The 24216-nt window shown below is 45.4% G+C and overlaps 1 protein-coding gene across 2 annotated transcripts in view; it reads left to right on the top strand.

Annotated features, from left to right (window-relative positions):
• The window catches only part of zfpm2a (zinc finger protein, FOG family member 2a), a 116311-nt gene extending 92116 nt beyond the window's left edge, over positions 1-24195 (top strand). The window contains exons 1-4 of one of the 2 annotated variants that reach the window (XM_030750876.1): positions 16725-16861; positions 19407-19613; positions 20204-20431; positions 20786-24195. In XM_030750876.1, coding sequence (XP_030606736.1) covers positions 16831-16861; positions 19407-19613; positions 20204-20431; positions 20786-23334 — 3015 coding nt within the window. In that variant the 5' untranslated portion in view covers positions 16725-16830 and the 3' untranslated portion in view covers positions 23335-24195. Of the gene's footprint in view, positions 1-16724; positions 16862-19406; positions 19614-20203; positions 20432-20785 lie in introns of those variants that run through there. The other variant, XM_030750874.1, reaches the window with a different exon arrangement.
• Positions 24196-24216: the final 21 nt, after the last annotated feature.

Raw genomic sequence — 24216 nt, 5'->3', positions numbered from 1 at the left:
AAACATGATCATCCTAATTAATGTTATGCATACACAGGGATTTGACCAATTAGATATGCATATTTCTATCCATATAATGCTGTTTTTTTTTCGATTTGTTGCTATTAAAAACATCACATATTTGTATATAGCGCTACTTTTGCATTTTATGAATTCTCTGCTATCAGTGAACAAATATTTTATGTATTCCATTTGCTAGTGCCTCTCTTTGCACATTAATAATTGGTGTGTATTTCCTTTCTAGGGTAAGTTGTTGTATTTTTTTTGCCTGTGAATGTTAAAATGACCCTGTGTTCCCCCGTGAATGTGTGCATCTGTCATGAAATTATACATTCCATCAGCCCTCATTGAACTGGGCATTGACTCTGTGCCGCAGACTCAGGCTCTGGCAGTGAATCTTGATTATGGATTCTGTGATATTGTAAATGACTTGAGATTCCTCTGAATGTTTCGGATTAATCGGTTTGTGCAGATGTGGTTCCCTTTTTTTTGGTAGTCCAGCGCCATCTTGAACAGTTGCTCATTTCCATTCCGCCATCACATTCTGCATACAAAGCAGATTTGCAGATAGGTAATCCTTGTAAGGTTTTTAAAAGACAGGTTATTAGAGGATTGAGGGCTGAGTGTGTCTGTCTCTGAGTGTGTGTGTGTGTGTCTGCGAGGAGGGAAATTATGTACATTTTTTAAGTTGGTGACAATGAGCTGTGTCTCAAGGCAGGAGACATAGTAACTGTCTCCTTTCACTTCTCACCTAACAACATCCCACCCCCTTAAAAATGAGCACACACCAGGTACCCGCACATACAATCTCACCTGCTCCCCCTTTTCCCTCTCCACAACCGCCACCCAGAATTCTTTGAAATGCCTGAGGCTAAAAAGCTGGTTACTCTCCCCTGGTTTTCAGCTCACAGCTCCAGATTATTCCTGAATGCCAGAGCTGGTCTGCCCCCATCATCCTGCAAACCCAACACCCATAATACTACCCCCCCCCCCCCCCCCCCCCCCCCCCCCCCCACACACACACACACACACACACACACTCACACCCCACCCGACACTGTCTTCAACGTTGCTCTACCTGTCACCTGTCAGGCTCACCCCACCTTTAAGTGGCCAGTTATTTTCCATTGGTTTTAGATGTCTTTCATATCATGGCTCATTAAAGCGCAGCGCAGTAGGCAGCATATTTACATAGGCTACTGGGGAGGTTTTAATTTGCATCGGTACAGAGCATGACCGGAACTGAAGAGTGCAGCTCCAAAATGACTTTTTCACATGACACCCCCCCCTCGCCCCCCAATCCGACGCCACCCTCCCCTCTGTCGTCTATTTCCCATATGAAAACATGTAGCTGAGCGTAATTGCTTGAACAGGGCACAAAGACGGTGACAGAGCCGTCACCGAGGGGACCGGGGTTTCTCCCAGGCGACAAACCGAGAGGCCAATCAAAGCCAGCAATGAGCAGCCTGTGGTTGTGATCATTCTCCTGAATATATACCATTAGTGTCTTCGGAAAGTCCCAACTGTTTCAGCCACTGTGCAACTTCCTAGTATTTACTCACTTTGTCTGGCTACTATTGTCATGACTCAGTCCAGCATCTGACTGTCCTGCCATCTGCAGCTCCACATTCAGCCCAGTAATGACTGTGTTTATGTTTATTTAGTTAATTAGAGGATATATTTCACTTTCAAATTGCTGCTTGGTTGGGTATTGAGCTTTAAAGGCTTCATTTATGCTTTTATTTTTCAAGTTGTGGGGTCAGTATTTGGCACATGACATTTAATGTCAAAATAAGCCTTCTGTGTCTGTATTTATGGCTATACATATAAATAGGCTGTGTTTTCTTTCAGTGAAAGACAGAAAGAAGGCCTGTGTGCTAAATTATTTACATGACAAGATAGTCAAGCTGCCAACTTTTACAATTCTATCTCAGAATGCGTATAGCAGAGGAATAACGTAATTTCCCTCAGACAAGATTTTCGGCACAGATTCCCCCTTTCCCAGTTCACAGCAGAGACTCCCATATCAGTTGGAGATACTATTATCAGCCTCCGGTTCAAGATTCTTTCAAAAAGACAAGGAGGGATAGAGGCTGAGACTAATATTGTCATAAGATGCTGTGTGTCACTCCCAAAATACATGGAGCAGTGGGAGATTCAGTAGTTGCAGAGTCCGCTCCTCAAACATTTGCTCTCCTCCCACATCTCTCTAAGGAGTCGGCGCTACGCGAGCTCCTGCAGATGCACTCCAAATAGCAGGCTGTTCATCATGCATTGTCATAGAGCAGGCTCATTCCCCAGCTACCCCTCCCTCAACAATCCCCCTGCCCATGTAACACCTCCCCCCCCATCTCGTCCGCCGATGCTCCTGCTGGCCCTACATCCCATTGCAGCGCTCCGATATCAATCAACAGCAATGAGGCTGGCTCCAGCTTCCTCATCGTCCCAAACAGCGCCGCCTCGCCCCCCTGCCCAGGCGCCACACCCAAGCAAAAGATGGCTGGGATGCCATCCGGGACGGACGGATGGGTGGAAGAATGGACCGACAGACAGGCGAGCAGACAGACACGCGGCCATGTGATTTCAGTGTAATTTTGGAAAGCATATTGTCTAATTTTGCCATCTGTCCGGGAGGGAGCGATGGCAGCGTGGAGCTCATTTGCCGTCTGCTTGCTTTATTGCGGCTATACAGAACAAGTTTTTGGAGCAGGATGCAGGCCCGGGTGTGCAGCCCACTGAAGCTGAGAGGCGTGTCGATGCAGGCACCAGGTTCCCACCACTCCATCATGGGCTACTGTGTGTCTGACATCCAGAGGGACATGCGAAACACCTCAGAGTGAAAGCTCAGATTCAGTCACTGCTGGGGTGCATTAGAAATGTGACAGTAAAGAAATTTTCAAAAGCAATCTGAGAGCAAACTCTTGAGTGTTTGCTGTCCTCAAGTTTCTAAGGACAAGTTGGAAAAATGTTTCACACTCTATGACAGTTTTGAGCTGTCGCTCATACCACCAGGCCATTATGAATTTGGTCCAGTTTGCGAATGGCGAATGGTCATATAGACACACACAATCACGCACGCACGCACACACATACATTGCTGTCACACATTGTGGATCACGTCTGGTTCAGCTGCTCCTTGGCTCTGACATTAATACAGAGCAGATTGGTGGAGATCTGCAGCCCTTGTTGTTTGATCTTTCCTCCTCTTGCCACATTTCCTGGCACTGCCCCCCTGCCACACCGCGTGGCGCAGGCAGGACTGGCATGGCCTCAACGTGCCTGCCAGGTTTGTTCTCTGTCTTCTTCCCCTTCCAACTTATTCCCTTATGCCCGCTCCATGGATTCAGTTCTGCAAATTACAAGAGCTCCCCTACCCCCAGCGACAGCCTGGATTCAAGAGACCTTCAATCTACCAGTTTGTCTTCTTCAGAAAGGAGCGATGCTACCTCGGCCTGCGATGTGTCACTCAGTTTGCTTTTTTCCATGATAATTGTCCTCTGCAGTAAATTAGGTTATCTTCCTCATTCTCCTTTCCAAGTTTGGCTAAAAGAGTCTCCTCTGAAAATGTCATTTTGGCACAAATTATGTATACTACCGAATATTAGAAGTATTGAGCTGTAAGGCCATGACTAAACATAAGATACAGGCCAAGCTACACCTCAGAACAAAAGACACTCTTTAGCCAGCAGTAGCCTCAACTTGAACAAACACTGTATTCTCTTATCAAGACCCCATCCCCTTCCATTTTCTATTTACTCAGGACTGTCATTTAGCCTGTAATGCCTTGAGTCTCAATAGAGAAATTGTTTAAAATGTCACAATCGAATGTATAAATGAAAAGCAAATACATCTTGGAGGTAAAGGCAGCATCAGCATTATACCTCCTGTATAATCTGAAATATTTGTTCAAAGGAATGGGGTCTGCGTGTCCTTTCTCTGGCATTCCTCCTGAGGTTATAATCGGGATGGGCAGGAAGAAAAAAAACCAAAAAAACAAGCTAATTTGGTAATAACGTTGCCACGCAATGTCGACACCCAATTTGCACGGTCTATCTGCCATTTTACAACAATCTGCCTTCCCTTTTATGAATCGGCATCAGATCTCAGCTTTATCTTCCCCCCCTTTTCTGCGTTAACCACTTCATTTGTGACTAATGGCACACGCGCGATCGTTATCGCTCTAATTTATTCCAAGTTTAAGATGAAGGGCTGGATAAGGTGCAAGAGACAATAAGTTGAAAAAGCCAGTGTGATGCCTCAGTTAATGAGGCACATCGTCTTTTTTTGTGTGTGTGTGTGCGTGTGTGTGTGTGTGTGTGTGTGCACCGCTGGGGTCAAAAGCAGAACGCACGCTGATTGAGAGTGAAGGGAAGAAAACTGAGGTGGAAATTCAGCAAAGAGAGAGTGGGGAGGGAGGATGAAACGTCTTCTTCACTGAAAATCAGCTTTTGAAGGAGATATAAGATCATCAGAGCCTTGTAATAGAAGCTGAGTGAGTACCTGGAGATGAGGATTGGCTGAGGCCTGTGAGACACTGATTCTACGTGGATATGCTCTGACTGCGCCTTTAAATGGATGGTTATCATCCAGAATGAGCTGTTAGCATGAAAGAGATTTCTAAGGTTTCTCAAATTTGTGCAACATACTGTATGTTAAAGCAACGTTAGTCGTTGTTGGTTAGTGACATTGATTTCACAGGACATGTAGCAGCCCAGTCTCCTAAAATTAAGCTTACTGCTAATTTAAAAATTGTTTAAAAAGTATCTGATTACTAATGCTTTCCATCATTTTAAGAACTTGTAAGATAATATTGCCCTGCAATGTCTAAAGCATAAGGCAACATGGTTATGTTTTGTCTCCCGGAGCACTTAAAGTCATTGTGTTTGGTTGATATTTTTAAAAGAAGAAGAAGAAGAAAAATCTTCTTTGGTCGCCTGCACCTGATGGCACACAGGAACTCTTTGAATCCCGGCCTCCAGTGTTTAAGTTTGTCTCAGCTACTTCCTCATTACCAGGAGGTGGTACATAAAATACACACAATGACATCTTCATCCAAGTGTTTGGCACTGAATGAAAACTTTTGTGTACCCTGAGTAGAGATCATTTCTGAAAATCACAATAACCCTGCTGTCATTCTTTGAACTGATTTCCTACGTGTAAAGGACGTCATATTTGACATGATCCATTTTAAATGATGGCAGCCCAAAGACAGTTAACCAACGATGAATGCCGCTCATTGGTTTGGCAACTTTTCAATCTCTATCTACAGGAGAGAGAAAAGCTCTGTTCAGGAATGAACATAGTGTCTCCTAATGTGAAGCACACAGGATCAGTCTGTCTCTCAGGCCTCCTGGGCAACATATGGAGCCCTCCAAGTTAGTGTTCAACTTCCCAACGGCTGTTGTGGAAAGTGTGGCTCTAACTGCGGCCCTCAGAGAGCTAATTAGAAACCCTTGTGCATAAACCTTGCTTGGAAGTTGCTGTGGGCTGCACCAGCCCCAACCAAGGCAGGATCTGTGCTGCCTGTGAGATAATAAACAGAATTTGCATATAATGTCAACGTTTGGCATCCTTCAGCGATGGCCCAGCCAGTCTCATGGCAGGCTTTTGAAACACATCGATCAAAAAAAAAAATTTAAAAGACAAAAAACAAACAAACAGCAAAACGTCTGATTATTTCCAGTATTTTTGTGTGTGAAAGAGATGTTTGGATTCATTGGAGCATTTTTCTATTAGAATTCTAGGTGCTTAAACCCTCACTAATTATCTCTCTCACCCTCCAGTGGTTTAAACTTGTGATTTGTAACAGATAAAAAGCCCCACATAAGGGATCCCTACAATACATATTTAGCTGCAGAGTAATTAAGCTGTATTAGACTTCATTCATACCTGCCAGAGTGTAATACTGCACTGTTACACAGTGACGCTTTCAATTAATGAAAATGTCTAAACCAGCATACATGTGGGATCACTATGCAGGGTCGAGCTCCACTGTATTTGTCATGCGCTGTAAGCCAACACAATTACGCAGACCTAACATAGTAATTGCTATGTAGCAGCTCTTAACAATGGTAGAAATGGAATTACCTCAACAGAAAGTGCTAGCAGCTCTGAAGAGAAAAAGAGGAAGAGGAGGAAAGGGGTTTGTGTGTGTGTGTGTGTGTGTGTGGGGGGGGGGGGGGGGGGGGGGGGGGGGGGCAACCTTTTACTGAACTGTAAATCATGCCTCACTTTTAAGAGGTGGGAAAATAAATAATGTCTGAAAGTGCAATGATTTCAGTGATTTAGGGGAGCTTTTGAGAAGCGTATTACTAGAGGTGACAGCTTGTGGGAGATAGACAGGTTGTGTTAAGAGGAAAGGATAAGAGGCTATGACATTATGTCTGCAGGGTTAAGGTGTCAGAGTCAAAGCGTGAACCACTATTACTGGATCAATACTTCTCAGTTTTGCACTTATCTCTGGCCCGATGGTTAGCAGCAGCTTCTCTGGATATATACACAGGGACTAAATGCCACTACTGAGTGACCTGCTTCATTTCTGTAATACTGGAGAGGAGCTTTGTAACAAAAAAATGTTAAACATCTGAGCTTTTTCACAGGGAATGTTAAGTTCTCCGCTGGAGAGAGGTCTCTGGGCTATTATTCCTCTTGACACTCAAAAGCACATTTTATTAAAATGTTCTTTTAATTCTGGATAGGTGTCAGAATGTACAGGTTTGGTTTCGCTCCCGTGCGGTGGGTTTTCTCGAGTCCCGCTGCTGAAGCGCGTCCTCGGGGACAGCGATGTCCACCCTCTACGCTTTTAGGTGTAAAAAACCAAAATTGCACTCGTGTCATGTCCGCTCTTGCACGGGAAAAAGAACCACTGTCACAGTCAGAAACAAGAAAAAGCGTGTACTTTCAAGTCTTTCATTAAACTTCTGAAGCCTCTGAGTTAATCCGTGCTGTACATAGAACAAAAACTCAGCATTCAACAATTTAAAAAAAAAAAAAAAAGCTAAGAAAGAGAGCGGGGATGAGAGACACAGAAAAAGAGAGAGGGAGAAAGAGAGAGAGAGATGAGGGGGAGGAGGGAGGTTGGTGGGGGGGGGGGGGGGGGGGGGGGCTGGCCTGATCGCTACATATTCATATTCCTATGCAGGCGTTATCACTTAAAAGGCTTTCTAATTACAACAACAAGACAAAAACTCCTTGGATTCCTTCCAGACCCGCTAAATGATAAAATAAGCTTGCACTCTCTCTCCTTCTTAATCTCTGCAAAGCACCTTGGAGCCTCATCTCCCAAATACAGGCGAATGAATGTGAAAATGCCATTTAGAGATGCAGGTGTGACATTTGATAAGAAACTTCTGGATTAAATATGTTCTGCTAATGAGGAACCCAGCTACCCCATCAGGGCAAACTATTGGTGGGATTGTGTGCGCGCTGATAACATTCCGCACGCAAACATCCAAATTCATTATTAATAAACAGCCGCAGTCTCTCTATCACACAGAAAGTCTGGATCCTTCAGTGGAGAGACAGGGATGTTGCGTCTCATTAGGAGAGGCTAAGGAAAAGGGTTGGGGGTGGGGGGGTGTACTGGAGCTGTATGTGGCGGGGTAGGGGTATCAACTGTTTTCATATTTAGCTGTTTGGGGCCTTTTTTGGGGAGGGGGGGGAAGAGACAATTTCAAAGGGTATGTTAATGGTGCATTGAATGTTGGAACAAAAGAGTTGAAAGTTTCAGGGGATCTGGCAGTGAATGTAATACTCTGGCTATAGCTTATACGGAAAAGAGGGGATAGCAGGCTAAGCCATTGGTGCAGTAGACTGGGAAGTCCCTTGCCCCAACTTGACATTTATAACGATTTGGAGAAGATTAAAGCCGTATTACTGCTGTAGTCCATAATGTGGCTCTGTAATGAGGTGTGAGTGCATTACCGTCCTGTTTCAGACCTTTGAAGGAAAGACACAGGGAGAGCGGTTTCAAAGAACACGGATACTTGACTGTATTGTAGCCACCGCCAGTGAAAGACTCTGAGGCTGGGAGCCGGAGTGAGAAAGGACTCCAGAGGCCTGCCAGTGGAAGCTGAGGCTGCCACCGTTGAAGCCTTGTCAGTCTGAAACAGCTTAGTTCAGCCAGCCAGCAAAGTGTCTCAGACTGACAGGCAGCACTTTGTTATTCGGACCAGTAACTGGAGGTCCATGTCTGCCGCCTGGAAATATTTTATATTCAAACAGAAATTAGAAATGGAATGTGTTATTTCAGGCACAGAATATGGCAGTTTTTTTTTTTTAAAGGTGCACACAAACTCATAGAGGGGAATGAAAAAAAAAAAGCTTTAGTAATTCTGCCAGCACTCTGTTTTGACAATTATTATTTTTGGCCCAGTGGCTTTTTTTTTTTTTTTTCTTTTTTACAGTACATAGCAAAAAGGATGGCGGTGCCAATTCTAAAACCAGCCACACACAAAATGAATATTCGAAAAGGTGCTAAAAAAATGCACGCGTTATCTGCAAAAAATAAAAACACAGGTAATTCGGCGTTAGCGTGTGCAAATGAAGGTTGCGGGTGTCGTCCGTCCATTTAAACGCTCTTTATGATGTTAATTAGTTGTTAGCGTAATTTTCCAGCCTCCGCCATCAACCGTGAGAAGTTCAGAGACCTGCTGTTAACTGAGAGTCAATGCCATGGCACCGTTTCAAGAGCTCCCGAACAGGACGGCCAGTGATAACGAACAGGTGATGGGGCCTGATGCCTATGGCAGCAGGATATTGCGAAGACAATTGAATTTGTTGGGAGAAATGAATCTTCTGGACAGCATATCGCATGTTAAAACAACACACATTGCATGCAATTTGCTTATGCAGGAAGGTGATAAAGTGTGCTTATTTAAAAGATAAACAAAGGGGGGATCTAGTGCAGTAAATTGTGCATGTGTGTTTATTCCCTATGAGTAACGCCAGAGGTTTATAGTCCCAGACACGGGCAGCCGTACTTTATGGCACCTCTGTTTGTGTGATAGCAGTATTTATGATATTGGAATTTATGTTCACACTGTCTGAGTGCTGGTGGTGGTCGGTATTTAAATGTACTTAAGGAGATTTGGTGTTTGTCTTGTGTTTGAGTGAAAGCCTTTGAATGATGTCACTCTAAGCAAGAGGTCAGATTCATTATCCTCTCCGTGCTTCTCGCGGAAACCCAGCCTCCCAAGGTTAAATTCAAACATTCCGAGCTTTTCTCGAGGAATGAAAGCCGTCCGAATAGAGAGGAGTTTCATCTCCTCAGCCCCTGCTACAGCTAATCTTAACCCCCTCGCAATAACATTTCCACTCCGCTTCCTCCAACTCCAGACATATTTGCTCTCCCTTGCTGCTTGTGTCCCGTTAAGATTTAAACAGCAAACATAAAATGCGGAAGATAACCTGGGGGAAAAAAAAAAAAAAAAAAAGAAAAAGAAAGAAAGAAAAGCTTTGGAGAGACTTGACTCCGAACATTATTTTAAAGACCAGATCTGAGAGCTCCGGCGCAGCAGTCGGGAGCGATTATCTGCTGTGATCCCTCTCCGATGCACCAGTCATTCATCTGCCGATCCTCCACCGCCTGCACACACACACACACACACACACACACACACACACACACACACACACACACACACACACACACTCACACACACACACACTCAGCCCTATGCAAAGGCAGACCCCTAATCATGTCGACACCGTGTGTCAGTGCTGTGGATGAGCAAGGCCTAGAGATGAGAACGACTCTGTAAACATGGGCAGGCAGCAGGGAGCTTCCCCCACCCCACACACCCTCCCACCCCACGATGCTTGGAATAAGCAAAAGGGAAGATTTAGGGATTTTGCGGGGCCCAACTTTGTAGTATCAGCTCAGGGTGTTTTTCGACGTTTTTCCGGGGTGCTGCCTATGGGATATTGTTCTTAGCTTATAAAGTGCCGCCCGCCCATTATAAGCTCTGTGTCTTTTGTCAATAGCATTACAATTTTGGAGCTGAATCTTCTCTCTCTACTCCCTTGGATTTAACTCTTCGGTATCTACTGTGTCCCGCATATTGCCTGCATATTCTGTCGCTGACCTTTGCTGTTGACCTCTCACATTCAGATAAACCGGCAGGATCTTTATGAGCAAGTCTCAGACTGCTGACAAGCCTTTTTTCATTTGACCTCTGTATTCACAGAACTTCTTTTCCCACCACTGTTGATTATGAACTATCATGACAGAGTAGTAAATCTAGTGTGCATCAGCTGTGTGCATTCCATAAACAGGCTAATACAATTGGCTGTATCAAATGGGATGTATATTAACAACAGTCAGCTGTGCTCTCTCTCCCCTGTCAGGATTCTATTATGGAGCATGCTCCCGCCCCTTGTTTTGATACAGCGGTAATTTAAAGACCGATCTTAATTGACTTATTTTTTCCGCATGTCTGTCGGAGCTTGTGCATGCACTGCAATAAGAGTCTTGTTTCTTTATTGGGCCACACACAATGTACTGAGTTCAATTTTACCATTCATAATGAATGCAGCCTCGCCATTCAAATGCAGCCATAAGCACACAGCAGATAAGAATTTAATTAAATGTAGATTAAAACCAAACAGGAAAACACACTGGCTGATAATTTTTTATCACGTCCCCTGGTCATATTTTTTTTTTCCCCCCTCATACTTTCGACTTGTTCTTCCTTGGGCTACGTCTTTTCAGCTTGCCAAAAGTGGCGAAACACCTCACACATCTCACCGTGGCGCCGTGAGATTGTGTAAAATGCAAAACGAGGGGCGGTCACACGATTAATCAGAATCCTCGTGTCTGGGGAGGATGGAGGCTGGCGGAGGATTGAGGTGGGGTGGGGGGTGTACAGGGGTGCAAGGAAGGAATTAGTTGCTTCATCCCAAATTTGCATCATATTCCAAAGGACAATCCCAGCACTGTAGGCAAGGGGAAACATATCTCGCTCTCTGCAGGAACAATTAAATATTTTCTACAATGCTGAATAAATGTCACCTTCAGTATCAAATTGTCCATACTTGCTAAACATGTTGTTACAGTGAGTGCCTCGAAAGCATGCCTGAGAAGAGAGAAGCCACAATTTTTTTTTTTTTCTTTTTTAGATGTGGACCACAGCCTCAGCTAACACACTGTAACACACATTCAGGAGCTGTGCACCTCAGGCACTAATAGTGTGTTGAACTCCACTGGGGATACCAGTGAGCAAGAGACAACTGCAGTCCTTGTCAGGGATTTCCCACTATTGAAACCTTCCACCGGGGTGCTCGGTTACATGCTAAACACACATTGTTTGAACATTTGTACGCTGCTACAGCCCCCCCGCCCCCCCCCCCCCCCCCCCCTTGTCCATTTGAATTATTATGAAAACTGACAGCCCTGGTGTTAATGACAAAGTAAATAGAGTTAGTTTAGGTTTCTTTTGGGTTTTTTTCCTCGAGAAATATTGCATTAATTTCTCACCATCTGGCGGGCTTATCACATAGCATATTTCACTTGCATCCAGCTTTTCTAACACTTTCAGACAGCTGTTGGGTTACCTGAATGATTCAGCTCGCAATACAACAGCTTTTTTAATCAGAGGTGATCGTGTCATCTTCTGCCTGCATGTGCTCAGTCTGGAAAATTCTAAAACTACATGATTTTAATTCTATATACATATATATATATATACATATATTTGTCTCTAATGCTGCTGTTGCATTAGCAGAAGGGTGTTGGTAAGCGTGGCAGTGGACCTGAGCACTCGTGCCATCCCTGCCACCTCCACAGCGGCCGACACCGCCGTGCCACTGCCTGCCTGGCTGTGCCTGTGCCCGCCTGCCCACCGCGCTGGTGCTGCATCTCAGTTCCACTCTATTACCCTCACGCAGGCGATTGGCCTTTTCTGTGGGGAAAAGAGCAATTTCCTGTCGCAGTCTGTTTGATCAAGTGCTAAACCCTTGTGATCAATAGAGAGACAGATGTCGGCTCCAGATGGCCGCGTGGTGATACCTGGGGCAGAGAGGGGGCTTGCCAGGACGACAGAATGGCAATGAGCAAGGGCAGCGGCTGTGCTCCCGATGCACTAGCCACCGAGACACAATGTGACAAACGCAATTAGGCCTTTTAGCTGCAGATTATTTATTTCTCTTGCAAACCGACAGAAAATTTAATTAGCACATACTTTAAGCAATATGTAGAATTACAGGGGTGCAGAGACGGAGGGCATGCTGGGATGCTGCACAAGTGACTGGTGTGTGCGTCAGAGCATGTGTGTGCACGCATCCTTTCTGTGCATTGCTGTCCTGTGAATACCAAATTACACTTCTTGTAAATAAGGCAGACTTTGTAAATAAAATGAGCACATTTTAAGGCACAAATCAGCGAGTGTTCATAAAGAAAAACACATAACTCTATAAATTCCATTCCTCATGACCAGATCAATAAATGTTGAATTCCAAAAAGGATGACAGGTGCATCTCTCTGGCTCTCTGTCCTTCTGGAGAGGAAAAAAATAACTGCCAGCACCAGAAGGCCAAAATAGACCTTTCCAAATAGGAGAGACAGAGGAGGAGAGAGGCTCCCATTTTTTAAACGGCAAGCATTTGCATTAGGGCTGGCATCAACCATACACCCCAAATACACACACACACACACACACACACACACATACACCCACACACATGCAGACTGGCCAGGCAGCCCATGTGGCGTAGGGCCGGAGCCATGTTGGAGGAACCACTGAGGCGCGTGGCGATGGCGCGTTGCTCTCCCAGGAAAACCAAACGCGTCGCCGTTGGCCCCGCGCCGTTCACCTGCTCCTGCCGAGGCATGATGGGTAGGGGGACACGGGCCATGGGGCCGCAGCTGGAGGGAAGGGAGGGGTAGAGTCCTGTCATGAGGGGTCTTCTGGTCCCATTAGCAGGGCTTGGTCAGGACGGGCCCCCAACCAGCCTGCCGCCGCAGCGGGGGCCGCAGTAAACACATGTCGACTGGCCACAACCAGGACACAGGCAGCACTACCCGCAGAGAAGGAGAGCTAATAGAGTGCTCAATGGGACAAACCTGTCCAAATAAAGAATAAAGCAGAGCGGAGAGGAGCCAGTCAGAGCTTTCCTTTAATAGTCTACTCCACTTTACTGTGGACAGGGAGAAGCTGACTGTGTGTGGCAGCTAATGAGGGAGAGCAGCTTTGTACTGCAGGAATGTGGCTGGTATTGTTTCAGACTGACAGCACCGAAATCCGAAAGCTTAAAATGTTCTCAGTAGAAATTTACTGCTTGTGGGAGAACGTGTAATTTGTTTGGAAAAACAGAGAAGTGTCCAAATATTTTGTGCATCTTAAAAAAAACAAAAAAAAAAAACCCACCATAAAACGGGTGACGTGTCGGGTGCAAAGCAATTCCTCCTATAATTTAATACATTTCATTAGAAAATAAATAAATCTGAAATTGAAATAGTCGGGCTCTGTCATAGCACTCTAATGGAGCAAAAATAGCTGCTAATTCACATTTCTATTTTCTTCTCCCTCAAAATGATTACAACACCATTAGCAGGCAAACATCCCCCTGCCAGCTAGTATCTTTCTCACTGTGCTGGAAAAAGCTACACAAATCTCCAGAGACTAGCCACGGAAATGTCTTTTAATTTCAAAGTGAAACATTTAATTCTTGCTCACTAAAACATTTGCTGAATCACATCGTTGCATCAATCTTTTTTTTTTTTCTTTTTTTAATGTCTTCAAACAATTCATAAACGCGTGTGTTGAAAGACATTGTTCGGGGTGCTTCTTCAGCTTTTATGTCTTTGTTGCCAGTGAATGTATACAGTAGAGAGCGGCGTGTACGAGGCTCCCCTGGGAGGACTTTTTAATTTGTGGATTCTGACCCTCGTGCCATTCGCTCAAGGCCATCCATGAGCTCTCGGTGCTGGCTATATCTGCAAAAACACTTGATACTAAAATTAGTCCAGACACTGTAGTGCAAAAGGAGAGAAAAATCTAGGGGGAGAGAGGGGGGGCGGGATGTTGGGGTGTCAGGCAACACAAAACAAGTCAGGGCTCTGTAAACACATATTTACTGAACTACATTTATTACCCTGGGAAAAAAAAGCGGGGGGGAGATTGTCTCAAGTTTTAAAATACAAAACACATTGAAAAGTGACAAATGCACTCATGCATCACAAAAAATGTGGCAAAACACAGACAAAAAGGGGGATAAATGTAAAAAATATAGTCCCATGTGCACACACATAATATCCAGTCAGTATCAAATGTAAATGAGGTCAGGAGAATTCCTTTTGAACCGAACGCCTTTCTCGTTTGAGTAAAATCTTTTGCACCTACCTGCAAGGATGTATAGGCAGACTGGCATCTGTGCTGCCCTGCCATGTCTGTGGCATCTCTGCATCATCACAGCACAAACGTCCACAGGCTGCAGCTTGAGCAGGAGAAGAGTGCCTCCTAGTGGCAGAGAGAAAGCATGAAAAGGAGGGAGGAAGCAGAGAGTGAAAGAGAGATAGAGAGGGAGAGAGTCAATCTGTGTCAGAGCCTTAGTGAAATAATAGTAGAGTCAGCTAATTCTAGTTTAGTGTACCGTCAATAATAGTAAGCTTGTTTGACCCTGTGAATGATGTTCCCACTCGGGTCTAACTCAGCGTTTTCCTTTCTGCTGCCTGCTTGCTCCGGCTCGGGACTGTGACGGCGGGTTTGACAGCCATGAGTCATCCTAATGTGCTCAACTCTGATGATCCAGAAACAGTCCAAATATTTACCAGTATTCATGAGGAGGATGTGTTTAGTGTTTGTCACGGCACCATCAGGTCCGCTGTCAGGTGCAGATACAGATATTATTCATCCACGATTAGTATTTCCACAGGATCTGGGGTGGGGGGAGTTGACTGGGAAGTTGTTTATTGTGTCATGTTGTAATTTACTCCTGCCACGATGGAGCTTTGTTAAAGCGGAAAAAGAAGCGGCGACTAACGGCATGCAGCTACTTGATATTCGTAGGTGCAAGCGGCTTGTTCCCATTTGACCAGGAGGAGTTGGAGCTGATTTAAAGACAAGAAGAGTAGAGGTCTTTAATTACAACCCTCTCTGTGGCTTCAGGCACCACTGGCCTCACTTCACAATTAAGACCAGCAGTTAGTGCAGAGCCAATAGACAGACGCGAGCACTTTAAGAAGCAAAGGGGGGAAAAAGATGTATCCACAACATCGTGCTTGACAAAGGAACTCTTTTTTTTTTTTTTTGTGCCATCTAGAATTACATATTTTAAACTTTTGCCCTTTAGACAGTATAAAAGGATCATCAAACACTTCAGCATAAGTATACCTAACACATCTTGCTCTCAAGCTTGCCCATTTCTTCACCTGCAGAGTGTTGCTTTATAATACATGACCCCCACGATGCATTCAGATAATGCCAATGGGCCAGTGTTAGTGTTCCCAGAAGCACCATCCAACCCCTCCCATAATACATGGCTGCGGTGCAGCGGGACTGTACTCCAGTCCTGTAATGGCCTCTGCAATGGTAATGTGTTTGGACAGATGGGAGAGGCAAGTGCTGATGTGCTTAACTACGCATTTTACAGCTAAACTATTAAAGAGTTGTGCTGTTTACACACCAACATTTGAATACCTGTCTTCAGGCCAGTTTAATTATCCGGGCCCTTCTGTTATTTCTGCTGCTTTGTTGTCTCTCAGCTTTTGCACGAGGCATGAGAGATTTGTTTGCAGCTTCATTAAGATATGGTGGTGGTAGCGGTTTGCAGGGTGCACAAAAAAAAAAAAAAAAAAAGAGAGAGAGAGAGAGAGAGAAGGAGGGGGAGAGAAAAAAATAGTCCTGCTCAAGTATCTCATACTCTCTTCGCCCAGCCATCCCCATCCATACGCAGATACTGTACACATCCGTTTTCTTATAAAGTCATTTAAAGTGAGAAAATTAAAAAAAAAAAAAAAGCCCTGTGATGCCTGCACTTTGAAATCTCTCAGGGCTTTAGGCAAAGGGGAGGGGACACACGCCCCCAGTGCCTGCGATTCATCCTGAGACGTTTGATTAGTTTATGAGCACTTATAGACGGGGAAAGGGTTTGCATTATAATTTTGTTTCATGAATTCCTTCATATGTTCATCTTCAACTGCGTGTTCAAATAAACCATTAATCAAACAGAAGAGAAGAGAAGGAAGAGGGCATTTAGCCAGCAGAGCCATAGTCTCAGGGCCTCAGTGAGCTGGTGGATATGGTATTGAGAGACTGTAGGAAGCAGTGGTTTTTAATTATCTGGACTACGTACAGGATGCCGTTTTTGATTGTTTTAATGAGGCAGCTGGCCTATTGTCTCCCCTTAATTCCTCCATTGTTTTTAGAATATGTCATAGTTCTTTATTCTTTTATCAGGTGCTCTGCAGGAGGATTTAGACAATAGCCTTCATTCCAACTGCATTGGCCACTGCACAAAGGCAGCTCACACTGCAGACAGCAGGCAAACAAGTGCAAATCACAAGCTGCACTTTTCCCAGCCTTTTCCCCAGTTTCACAACTTAACGTTTTTTTGGTCTTTCACTCTTAACTTTTGACCTCCCCCCACTTCCTCATTCATTCCAATCATGCCATGGGCATAGGTGGCTCGCCCGCATTTCTGTGATTTAAATCACCTGTCGTGAAAAGGCTGTCAGAGGCAAACAGGCATGACAGATTTTTTTTTTTTGAAAGCTCCTTCATGGAGTATTTGTTTTTTGTCTGTTGCCCACCTGACGCCTCCACGCCGTCGCTTTTCAGAGCCTTGTATCTCCATGCGTGCATGAAACGGACATGTTTCCGCACAGTAGTTTGAATGCATATGTCTCTACATGCCCGCGCTGTGGGTATGTATGCGTATTTGTATTTGTTTATGTGAGGATGTTATGGCTGCACACTTAATCATATCAATTTCTGTTTTATGGCATAAAGCTACACAGAAGATGCAGTTCAGTCTGGATGTAGATGCATAATATGCAAAGCTGCAATAAAAAAAAAAAAAAAAAAACACAAATCAGAGAGGAAACGGCGCTTATTTCCAATTCTAATTCTGATGACAATATAAGTGTAGTTTAAACCATAATCCTGCAGCCTGAGCTCATGTACCTTAAACCCTGTCTTGGTTGAGTGAGTGACTGGAGCAAGCAGAGTGCTTGCCTCGGTGTTTTGTATAGCTCACTAAAACTGGGACATGCAGTCCTGAAACTCACTTCCAGCATTCTCACACACAACAGATGGATCTGTAGCATTCTTGGCTGAAGGGATGCAATCTGAGCGCATATTCCGCCATCAAAATGCAGTAAAAGATTTTCATCAGACTCCACATAATCTGCTTCATTTCAGCTGAGCAGAGCATACAGTATCTTTGATTTGGATTGATCCCAAAAACACTGATTTGTATCTGAGTGTCGAGGCCTCGTTGGTAATTCTCTTTGTAAGCGGAGGCGCGTTTTGAACTAAGAGATCCTCGCAGAGGAGAGAAACTTTTGTGGCTATGGCTGCGATATATTCCCCGCCATTGTCAGTGGCAGTTTGTATCTACCTTGATGGTAACTTGGGCAGACAGTGGAGAGGAGTTTTGTTATTTTAATTAGGAGATAAAAATTCAAAGGGCCTCTCCAGGCAGTGTGTGGTATGACAGAATCAAAACGATGAAGTGGAGCGGCCTGAAGTGTGTGTCTCGTCACAGCAGATTGGACGACAGATAGGCACTGCTCTTTAAAGTGGTGCTGAAGCGCACGCGCTCACGCAGGCGTGCACGCACACACTCAAGGGAAGGAAGTGTGCACACAAATGGGACTTTGAGAGATAGCATATTTTAATACCATTTCTCTCCTTTGACACATTTGTGCTGGTCTAATTTCCAGTGCCTCACCAGCAGATAGGAAGGGCTAGAGAGGTTTTAATCAGGACAGTGATGTGAAATCTTAAATATTCAATTTTGAATTGAAATAATGGGGCACTTCATTCTACAAACTTAACAGTGACTTATACATAATACATGCCGCGGTAAGCGTAAAGACACAATGGCTCTGGTTCTGTTTCCGTGCCTAATAAACAGACAGGAAAAGTGGATTGCTTTCGTGCAGTGCCTCCCTCGTGCACCTTCCACCGTGTCTGCAGGGCGGTTTTAAACCTGGTGATTCACAGGTTTTGTGTAAACATGAGTAATCAGTGTTGCACATGTGCTGGGGCTTTCTAGCAGTGTCCCCCTGCCTTCACACCTCTCCTCAGGACTCTCTTTATTCCACATCAGCCAGGGCTCAAATCACATGTCCCCCCCTCTCAGCCTGACACTCCGTCGGTATGTTTGCACGTCTTTGAAAGCTAACAGCATGCTTTAATTAATTGTCCAGCTTTCCTCAGAAACAATGTCCTAATTCTGCCATTTAGCGGCAGCGTATCATAGTTTGTTGTTATCTCCCCAGCCAGATTTCTGTAAATAGTCATATTAAAAACTTTAATCTCTTCAATAGAAAATGAAGTGCAGCTGAAAAGCCTGTCATGTGCTGAGATAAATATTATCTAAGCTAAAACCTTCACTCTCCCTCTACCCCCTCCTCCTTCCTCCTACCCCCCCCCCCCCCCCCCCCCTCCCCTTTTTACGACTTAATGAATATGTTCAGAAGATTTCAGAGGAATGCTTAATCCCAAAACACAACAATCTAATAATATGGAGGACCTGTCTCAGTGTTCTAGCTGACAACAGCACTCTGGGATACAGTTTACCCCAGCTGAGGTACACTTTGCTTTTGGATATGAGTGCCAGTAGCCTCGAAAGACATTTGAGTGGCAGTAAAAAAAAAAGAAGGACATTACCTTTTAAAGGGTGTAATCACCAACATTACAAAAAAAAAAAGTATGTGAGATCGCTGCCTCCGTGCCATCGTGAGCGGTTGTCCTGCTTACAGCACTGAAAAATGACATTTTAAAAGCAAGCGTCTTTCAGGAAGCTGTGTCCCCGTGGACGGTCTACACATCTCAGTGTTTTCATTGATACAGCAGGAAAAATAACTGCTGCCAGCATGCTGTCAGTTAGCAAGAGTAATATTGGCACTGATTTTAGAAAACACATTCTTGCTAAAATTTTTACTTTTTTTTTTTAAATTTTGGTCAACTGGCCTTTTATATTTTTGGAGATTTGTTATTTCAAAATACTATCAAGACTCAGGATGATAAATTTCATGTCCTACCCAGCAACACCACAGTTACGCAACACCCACTGAAGTGTTTGACTTGTGCGTGCCATCCAAGGCGCACACAAATATCATTTCTTCCTCTGCATAATACTCTGACATTTAAAACTAGAATTACTCATGTGTACATGAAGCGACACTTTCTCCTCTCTCGCAGCAGGCATTTAAATGTCTCCTCTATCTCTGTTTTGTCCAGGTGGCCAACTGTGGTGCACCACCACCAAGAACATGATGGAGGGCGAGGAGCTGGTGGCGTTTGCAGTGGACTTTGACTCGCGTCTGCAGCCGGTGAACCACATGTCTCTGAGTGAGGGCATGTACCCAGCCAGGCTGCTGGACAGCATCCAGCTCCTGCCGCAGCAGGCCGCCATGGCTTCCATCCTGCCGACTGCCATCGTCAACAGTGAGTGCCTGCGCACGCACCAGCACCGAAGCTGGAACGAGATGTGCTTTTGTTTAGACATGCACAATCACACTCCCTGTTCCGTCTCACACACACACACACACCAGTCCACACCCTGCACTCAGTCACCTGCTTAACAAGGAGCGTCGTCTCCACCGGGCGTAGATTAACCCAGATGAGTGTCTGCACTGGAGATAAGAGCCATCGACCTTCAAGTTTGGGGTTCACATAAACACACTGAGGCTCGAACTAACGTGTTAATTGCAAAATACACGCCTCATGCAAATAGTGTGTTTGTTTACTTAGCGAGGGCTATCTGGGTTCAGCTCAACAGGGAGGCTTCTGTAAGCAGATGGTCCAGTGTTCTTGTTTGCCCTTGAGAAAGGGCACCAACCCAGTGGTAGCAACACAGCGATATGCTGCAGCCGAGGATTTGGTGGAAAAGCCTTTCAATGCAGGCTTTTAGAGGCAGAACTATAGATGTATAAGAGGAGTGTGTGCAAGCCCTTTATCTTTAAATATAAAAGTACTGTTTGTATCCTGATATCATGTCCCCTCTGTCCCTTCCTATGTCGTCCCCCCCATCCCAGAGGACATCTTCCCCTGCAAGGCATGTGGAATCTGGTTTCGGAGCGAGAGGAACCTGCAGGCCCATCTCATGTACTACTGCAGCGGGCGGCAGAGGGAGCCAGAGACGGTGGTGGAGGAGAATGACAACAGCCCACACCAGACCCCGAGTATCTGCCCCTTCCCACAGTGCAATAAGAGCTTCTCTGGACCCAGGGCCCTAGAAATGCACCTGAGCACCTCACACAGTGGTGAGTGATGAGGTCGTGGGACAGAGAGCCAACAACTAACCCATTTTTTAAATATGTTATGGGTTCTGCAAAAGGCTAACTTCACTGTATATTAAAAGAAAGATGACACATGGACATGAAGTCTTACACAGGCTTGAAAAAATGACTGTCATTTATTTTGTGAAATATACATATCCTACTGTCACCTAGTATAGGTGACAGTTTATCCTTGAGCCATGAAAAAAAATAAAAAAATCAAGTGGATGGGAATAAGCTTGGCATAATGCATGAGTGTTTGATGGTTTCTACAGTTAACTCTAAAGGAGAAGTGGGAGGCGAGATTCTGAGCATTTTTCCCTTTTATCTCCTTCACAGGTGTCAAAATGGAAGAGAGCCTCCCTCCTGGCACCAGCTTGAAATGCACAATCTGTAACTACACGGCAGATTCTCTTATTACATTCCAGCATCACATCATGTCTCACCTGTCACAGGCTGCCTTCAGATGCAATCACTGCCATATCAGCTTCCAGAGCCACAGGGAACTCTTACAGCATCAGGACTTACATGGGCACGGCAGCAAACTTCACAGGGAAGGCAACGGCACAGAGCACTCCCCCAGGGGGCCTGAGGAGAGCCTCCAGCAGCAGCAGCAGCAGCAGCAGCAGGCCCGCGCTGAGCTGGCCAACAGGAAGGATGCTCTGCTTGGAAGTCCCAAAGGGGCCCTCAACAAGGAGACCAGCACAGACGGGGAAGCTGACAAGGCTGAGAAGAAACCCATGCTGTCTGTTCAGAAGGGAGAGGCCCACCTAGGCAGCAAAGCCAGTTTTTCTTACACTAGGATCAAGTCTGAGCCCTCCAGCCCCCGACTGGCCTCCTCCCCTGTGCAGCATAACATGCCTACATTTCCCATGGGCCCCTTCTTGTCTCAGTTTGCTTTCTCCCAAGACATTTCAGTAGTCCCGCAGGCGTCTGAGATTCTGGCTAAAATGTCAGAGCTAGTTCACCGGAGGCTGCGCCATGGAGGGAACAGCTACCCCCCTGTCATCTACAGTCCTCTTATGCCCAAAGGGGCCACCTGTTTTGAATGCAATATCACCTTCAGCAACCTGGACAACTATTTGGTCCACAAAAAGCACTACTGTAACAGCCGCTGGCAACACATGGCAAAGTCTCCTGACTTTTCTGCCCTCTCAGATAAGGTCCCCGAGGCGGTCAGCCCCAACAGTGGTCACAGTTCTGTTAGCATGTTGGCCGGCTGCCACCCTTCGGAGGCCGACAGCCACCTCATTCAGTCTGCTTGCCTGAACTCCAGTGTTTTGGACATGATCAATGCTGGGGCTAAAGGCCCCGATAAGGATCTAACAGGACAGGTGAAGAAGGTCTCTACGCCAACTGGGGCTGAGGACAGGCTGAATGACAAGCAGATGGAGGGGAAAAGCCCCAGTACAGGTTTGGTGGAAAGTGACAATGATCCAACCAAGACAACTTGTGACGCCTGTAATATCACCTTCAGTCGTCACGAGACCTACATGGTCCACAAGCAGTACTACTGTGCCACTCGTCACGACCCCCCCATGAAACGCATGCCCACCAACAAGGTGCCCTCCATGCAGAGGACCATGAGGAGCCGCAAGCGCAGGAAGATGTATGAGATGTGTCTCCCTGATCAGGACCACCAGAGGCCCCCTATGGGTCAACCTGGTTTCCTTGGAGTTCCTCCTATGAACCCTTGTACATCCCAGGAAGCTGTAGAGAGCCTATCAGACCGCTTCCATCCCCGCTGCGATATCTTCCCAGGTATGGTACCTAAACACCTGGAGGCCTCTCTGACTGTCACTAAGCCTGTTCTGACTCCCAAATGCAACATCGTGGAGCAACAGGAGCTGGACGCACCCATTGATCTCAGCAAAAAATGCTCGCCAGTCTCTGACAAGACATGTAGCTCTCCCAAAAGACTTTTGGACTATCACGAATGTGCAGTGTGCAAGATAAGTTTTAACAAAGTGGAGAACTACCTGGCGCACAAACAGAACTTTTGCCCCGCAACAGCCGCCGCCACTGCCACGCAGCAGCAGCAGCAACAACAGCAACAGCACAATGAGAGTGGCAGCCTGGAGTCGACCATGTTCCCAGATGTGAAGAGTGAAGGCAATAACAACCCAGATGAAGTCTACGATAAGACCCCAGGTAAATGTGAGAAAAACGGCAATGGGAAGGTGATGGTGCAGAATGGAGGCATGTTCCCTCCTCACCTGGGACCTGTGCCGGGACTCAAGCCTTTTGCTGAGCCCCAGCTCATTCCATCAAAAGACGACAGCAAGAATATGTTTCTGCCCCACTGCCTCTATCCTGGAGCAATAAAGAAAGTAAAAGGTCCTGAGCAGATATCACCGTATTTTGGGATAAAACAAACCGATTATGGGGGATCAGCAGTGCAGGGAGAGGCCAGTGAACAGGAGCAAAGTGTTAATGGGGGAGGAGGTGCTGGTGGAGGAGGAGACACGGGAACAACCAGAGAGCAGGCCACACAACCTGCTGCTAACGGCTGTCCTCACCCCGGCAAGGAACCCCTTCCCCTTCTGCCCAAAAACAGAGGCATGGTCATCGTCAATGGCGGACACAAGCCCGAAGAGCGTTCAGGCGCAGCCCCACCGCAGCAAGAGAACCAACCCCAGCCGGACAGCCAACCCCCCAATCCCTCACCTACGTGGGCCACCGAAAATCAGGCCGACTCCAACGAGAACATGTCGCCTTCCTCCAAGTCCCCAAATGAGGAGGCGGCACCCACGGCCAATAAGGGCGTGAACGGCTCTGGAAGCGGCAAGTACTGCCGCCTCTGTGATATCCAGTTCAACAACCTGTCAAACTTTATTACCCATAAGAAGTTTTACTGTTCGTCACATGCTGCCGAGCATGTAAAATAAGTTGAGAAGACATGTTCTTCATCCTCCCCCACACCTTTTCCCACTGACTTTTCCTCCTTTTTTTTCCTCCTTTGTTTTGGTACACTGTTGTGTCTGGAATAGTGCATCATGCAGTGCTAACCGCTGCTTGTGGACAATCAAGAGAAGCTTCTTCTTTCATCGTTTTAAGACTTAAAAATGCAAAACCATTGGTTTAAAAAAAAGAAAAGAAAAGAAAAGAAAAATGGATCAAGAATAATATTGGTGCCACTTTCACATTAATTTATTTTACAATCAGTATTAATAGGAGTAGTGATCTTAATTTAAATTCAAAATGAAATTTATATCAGAGTTGTTTGTAATGTTATTGTATAGTCATTCTTGTGTAGCACACATATTGTTTACACTGTAATGTAGGCTCAATGAAACAATAGACAATACAAAAATGAGATGCATTTTAGACACAAAAATAGCTACTGAGGCACTTGTGTATTCTTATTTGCTGTACCAGTTTCTGTATATGGCCAAAATGTCACTTGCAGTTTACTACTAATGACTTGTTAGCCTTAAAAGCCACCGTTTCGGCGGTGATCACCAGGCACAACCCTGCATCTCACATTTTGGCATATACACATGGCTTTGCATACATATGTGGCTGTTTGTCCCTGTCTCTTTTCTTCAACTCAGATGTGGATGTTTTCATGAGGATGGCAGCATTCTTGTATAGTACTCGTATTTCTGTTTGATGATACACTTTGGTCTCCCTTTTTCAAATTTGCTCTCAATGCAATACTTTGTAAATGAGGGAACATTACTGAAAGCAGTATTATGAAATGGGGACTGTGCATATAATTATTTGTAACCCCACTGGGAAAAAAAAAACAAAAAAAAAAACACACACAG

Source organism: Archocentrus centrarchus, chromosome 16, assembly GCF_007364275.1.
Source record: "Archocentrus centrarchus isolate MPI-CPG fArcCen1 chromosome 16, fArcCen1, whole genome shotgun sequence".
Classification (NCBI taxonomy): Eukaryota; Metazoa; Chordata; class Actinopteri; order Cichliformes; family Cichlidae; genus Archocentrus; species Archocentrus centrarchus.
The sequence above is the reverse complement of the archived record's forward strand: the minus strand, read 5'-3'. Positions and strand labels throughout refer to the sequence as shown.